The following is a 5,768-nucleotide window of genomic DNA, read 5'->3' as shown; positions in this document are numbered from 1 at the left end:
ATTATTGTTACCTGTTATATTGTACCGCATTGTTACTTTTAAATATCGCATTGTTACTTTTAAATACAATGTTTATTTTGACTGTTATTTAAATTTTATAGTATCATATTGGTAAATCCATCGTTGCGTAACGACGAAAAGTGCCACTTTATGGAATGATCGATTTGATGTGGTCGCGTTGTTTCCTTTTTTCCCCTCTCTCTCATCTTGCTCTTTTTTATTATTAAAAAATATTATTTTATCTTTTATCCTACCTTTTTATATAATAATATTACCTCGTACCTTACTTTTTATTTATAATATTGATAATTTATTCTTTATATTGTTGGTGAATGAAACGGAGGCAAACAATATAATTTATTCAAATATTATCTACATCAAAACAATACAGTATAACACAACACTATACTGATACATTATGAAACAATACATAACAATCATCCAAACAAGCTCTTAAACACCTAGTAATTTGAACTTTGAACTCCTCCTTTACTAGTCATACCAAAGGAAAAGCAAACAACTAAATTAAGACATAATTAAAGGAGTAGTGACAATATATAATAATGATGGATGTCGAATAGCCAACTTATAAAAGTGACAATTTTCCAAGTCTGCCTGGTAAACAACTATCTTACTTTTTGTCTTAAATTGTCTTAAATTCATATCTATTTTTTCCAATAAGTACAACCGAATAAGATGCATATGTATCGTGTAATAATTTATGCCTCACATTTAAGTGGAAAAATTGCACGGCCCTCGCTCCTATTTAACTTATATTCATTTTTTTTAAAAGTTTTAATTTATACCCACTTTTTAAATAACTTTGGGCATCTTTCTCCTTCTTCTTCCTCTTCTTCTTCTTGACAGTGATTTTATATGGTGTTTGTTTTAAAATTGTTTATGATATTTTACAGTGGTGAGCTATTATGACACTTTATTTTTTACTATTGCTTAGGATTTCTTCTTCTTCTTCTTTTTCTTAATTGCAAAATGAGTTCGTTAGATTTATGTTGTTTTGACAAATTGATAATTGAGGTTTGTTCCTTATGATATTTGGAGGTTATGTTTCAAATTTGAGTTCATTTGGAATAGATTTAAGTATTAAATCATATATTGGATTGTCATAAGTCGAAGAACAAATTTCTATTTCTGGCAATTTGCACTTTAGACCTATTTGGCTTTAAGTGTGTAAAAATATAGGTTGCACTTCACACCTTTAGGCCTTGAGTGCATCTGAAGTGCAAATTTTCACTTTAGATTAAGTGTAGCAAAACGTTTGTTGCACTTAAGACCTTTTGGCCTTAAGTGCATCTGAAGTGTAATTTTTCACTTCAGACTTATTGGCCTTAAGTGTAGCAAAACTTTTGTTGCACTTTGGACCTTTTGGCCTTAAGTGCATGAAACCATTGGTTACACTTAAGACCTATTTGGCTTTAAGTGCATCTGAAGTGCAATTTTTCACTTCAAACTTATTGGCCTTAAGTGAACGAAAATGTTTATTGCACTTCAGACCTTTTGGCCTTAAGTGCATCTGAAGTGCAATTTTTCACTTCAGATTTATTGGTCTTAAGTGCACGAAACCATTGGTTGCATTTCATACCTATTCGGCCTTAAGTGCATCTGAAGTGCAATTTTTTCACGTCGGACTATTTTCTTAAACTTCAGACCTAGTAAGTCTGAAGTTGCTCATAAAGTGGGTAGATTTACAATTTTTTTTTTTTACAAAGTGGGTATAGGTTCAATTGTGATCTCAAAATCGGGTATAGATGCAAAAACCTCAATTTAAGTAGACAAGTAGGCAACAAACAGTCCATAATGGATGGATATTCATATTCTGAGCCCAACCCAATTTAGGTGTGAATCTGATTCAAACTCACTACTGAAATCTGGCCACGATCACACCACAAAGAGTGACACTTCCCACTAGAAAGGTCTAATTAAAGTCAATGGTAGATGAGTGACACAAAAGAGATTGCATTAATTTTATCCTAAAGTAGTAACACACTTAGCAACTATGTAAAGCAAAAAAAGCAATAAAGGCCGAAAGTAAAGGCAGAGAGCAAATCACCTAGAGAATTCAGAATCTCTGTCATTCTTTCACTAAGGAATCTTTCAGAATCCACTTTCCTTTTTTTACAATTGAGAACTTTCAATTCCATCATTTCCCTTAAAAGCTTCTACCCTTTTAGGCTACTAAAAGTTCTCAAACTGTTTTCAGCCGTCTGATATATTAATTATCAAGAACCAGGGTGTTGGTTTGGGTGGGGTGGGGGGGTTGTGGTCCCAAACTGAAGTGGACCCCATTGAGATGTAAGTACAAGGAAGGAAGTATTCCAAAGGAAAAGAAAGAGTTACTTACGTTTCTCATCCACACTATCCATATATGCTGGCCCTCTTCTTGGTCTTAAGTCTTTAACTTTGAGTCCGCCCAAAGAGATTAGGATTTCAATTTTTAGATGGGGTTCTTAAATATTTTATTTTTTTGTAATTTTTCTTTTTGTTAATTCATTTATTTGAAAAAAAAAATCTTGGATATTTAGGTGAATCTCATTGTGGGCGTTGGTATTTGTACTCCTTTCCTTAGTTGTTGAGTCCCTCTCGATTGCTTTGTTTTATTCAGGTGGACCTACTCTAATAATTGGTCTTCGAAAAATATAAATTTTTTTTTTTTGCTCCTCATTTTGGCTCTTTCTTTGACCAGATGTTCTTCATTTTGCTTGTCCTCTCATTCTTGAACTGAAAAATCCATTGTATTGTGACAATTGGTTGAAGAAGAAGGAGTAACACAGTGGGTTGGGATGTTTGGGTCTGGAATGAATTTGATAACCACAATAATTGGTTTTGGGATGAGTGCAACTTTTATTGTGTTTGTGTGTACTAGACTGATTTGTGGGAGGATAAGCAGGAGACAATCAAGGCAAATGTTTGAGATTGAATCAGGGATTGATCTTGAAATGGTAAGGCTTGCTTAAACTTAAAGACTACTTTTTTCTTTGTTCCTAATCAATGTTTGTTGATCCATTGAAGAAAATTTTCTGATTTTTGTTTAATCAGTGACCCCCCCCCCCCTTGCTTTTAGCTGTTTGCTTCCTAATTTGTATTTTATAGGCAGGAAAGCATTTGCTTTGTGTTAAGACAACTTTTTAATTATAGTCCGTTTGTTGACTTGAGTGTTTTGGTTTTGTGTAGAATGATTTAGGATTCAAAGGTTTATATTTGTTCCATCTTGATTTGCTGGTATTGCAGAGATTTGTTTAAGAAAAGATTTTTATGATCATAAATGGAAAGAAAGAATGGAGAGTATAGCATCATAGACTACCTCACTACGCCTATCGATGGAGCTGAAGGAAAGATAGAAAATCAAGATTGAATAGTCAATGTGAAGAGTGTGTATGAGTGCTTGTCATGATTGCATTGTTTTGCTTTCAAAATTTGCTGTTGTCTTTAGCTGCATTCTGAAATCTGAATTAAGTTGCTGCTTTTGCTGAATTGTTATGAAAAGTCGGTTTGATATGGGTCTTTTGCTGATTGTGGATATTTTGGCTGCTGACATTTGTTCTTTTCACACATTGTTCACTGAAACTGATGATATCTCTTCTAAGCAGTTAACTGAATGAATTGTGATTTAAGTTGTTATTCCTATAAATTCCCGGCAGATTCACTAATTTAAACCTATTCTGGCAGCCAGAGCATCGAATTAACGGGCTTGACTCAGTTGTGGTTGCGGCAATTCCCACCATGAAATTTCACCGCGAGGCTTTCACCTCCTCAGAAGATACACAGTAAGTGCAATCCCATACAATTTGTTTGAGCTGTGTGCTACATACGACATTTTGGCTATTGACTCTCATCTTATGCATTTGGAGAGATAAATGCGATGGATGTTCCAATGTACTATTTCTCTAAGCTAGTAGAGAATAGGTATAAGGATAAAAGCGTGCACCCTATCGTGTTTTATGGGGTTTCCCCTTGTCTATGTTGAACTTTCAAACAGGGGATTGAGTGAAACCATAGGCCTGATTCTTCTTTTTGGTTATAAATAAATATAATTGTACTGGTCAGGCTGCTAATTCCTCTTGTCTTGATCCAACCTAGTCTTTTTCTAGGTTGTAACTAAAATGAAGTGTTTTCTGATTGGTATGCCTAAGTTTGATAGGCTTATCCATTGATGAGGTTATGCTATTTGATTTTCAGGTGCAGTATATGCTTATCGGAGTACCAGGAGAACGAAGTTCTGAGAATTATGCCCAAATGTGGCCATAGTTTTCATCTTTCATGCATTGATATATGGCTAAGAAAACAGTCTACCTGTCCAGTTTGCCGACTTTCTGTGCCTGAATCTATTGAAAACAAACAAAGGCGTCCTCCAATGCTCGTCAGGGATCAAAACTCTGATAGTTCTGAGATTTCAGTTGAGCATTCAAGGCAATGGCTGCTACCTATTGCTGAACAGTCACAGGGTACTGTAAGTAACAGCAACGAAGCTGTTTCTGTGTCAATAAACCCTGCATCTGCAGTCTCTGCGGAAGCAGCAACAAGGTCATGACAAAAGGCAAACATAGAGGTACCATAAGAAATTCCCATTCAGATGTTTTCTTGTATCAGACCCATCTTATTGGAGACTAAAAATGGGACTGATTCTGAACAAGGAGAATCTGAAGACAAGGAAGGAGGACACAGCTTCTTCTGTAGATTAATGTTGCATATAACCAGTTAGGAGTTGTAGTTGCACTCTTTTAACAATTTGGAGATTTTAGGCCAAGTTTGTGGTACACTGGTTATCTTGTCAAAACAAAGTGCATCTTATATCATGTTGTACAATGTCAAATCCTCTGGTAATATTGCTGTAAAGAAGGCGTTTAGGGTCTCGGTGTTTCATCCTTGACTATAGTAAAGTAGACAAGAACTATAGTTTTATGAAAATGCTATAGAATTGGCTCATTTGATGGCCATGTGCTCTGTAGGAATATGATACCTCTTTTAGTAATTGACAGTCAAGATATATTTTAATTTTTCACTTCTCGCTGTTATTCTGGTTTCTGATATACATATCCAGAATCTGATGACACCTTAATGTGTAGGGCTTTCTAGCTTTTCTGAGCCACTGATCTAGAATATCATATGCCTAGAAAGTGTAAGATACTACTGTTTTTTTTTCCGATTCATTTGCTGGTACCCATTTTGGAGTCCTGACTAATCCGGATTCACGACCCATTAAAGGAAGAAGCGCTCCCTACTAGGATCTAGAAGATCATATGCCTAGAAAGACTGGTTTTTGCTAGATGCTACTGTGTTTTAAAAATGTACTTAGTTGATATTCTCTGGATCTCTTAATTATTTTTCCAGATAAAGGGGCTACTGTTTATGATCAAGACCCTACAAATGACTAGGACAGCCTAATCAAACGTATTTTTATGTAATAATATTAAGTAAGTTTTGACTAATTAGTAAAAGAAGATTATGAATGAAAAGAGTTTCAGTTAATTTTTTTTTAACAAACATTTTACACATCTAGGATATCGTCGTTAAGGGATTTGTCTCTCAACCAAAGATACCAAAGTCAATTTTCTTGCATTTATTAGCTTTTTAAATTGAACTTTTCTGCATCCTTTTCTAAATCTTCCAGTAAATTTATGCACAAATCAAGTACAGTATTACTTTCTAAGTTGCAATGAGTTGATAAAATATTAGCATTACTATATTTAGCTTCTTGGACTATTAGATGGCAAACATAAGGTCCCCACAGACTCTTTGAAACCCAGAAGGAG

At 34.6% G+C, this 5,768-nt stretch overlaps 1 protein-coding gene across 1 annotated transcript; it reads left to right on the top strand.

Moving 5' to 3' along the window:
• The first annotated feature begins 2,344 nt into the window (after nt 1-2,344).
• Nucleotides 2,345-5,030, top strand: LOC107801654 (RING-H2 finger protein ATL67). The gene is made up of 3 exons (XM_016625015.2): nt 2,345-2,957; nt 3,685-3,782; nt 4,195-5,030. Exons 1-3 carry the CDS (start codon nt 2,799-2,801, stop codon nt 4,544-4,546), a joined length of 609 nt encoding a protein of 202 aa, XP_016480501.1. The 5' UTR covers nt 2,345-2,798; the 3' UTR covers nt 4,547-5,030.
• Nucleotides 5,031-5,768: the final 738 nt, after the last annotated feature.

Source organism: Nicotiana tabacum, chromosome 7 (genome assembly GCF_000715075.1).
Source record: "Nicotiana tabacum cultivar K326 chromosome 7, ASM71507v2, whole genome shotgun sequence".
NCBI lineage: Eukaryota > Viridiplantae > Streptophyta > Magnoliopsida > Solanales > Solanaceae > Nicotiana > Nicotiana tabacum.
Note: the sequence above shows the minus strand (reverse complement) of the source record. Positions and strands in the feature narration are given on the sequence as shown.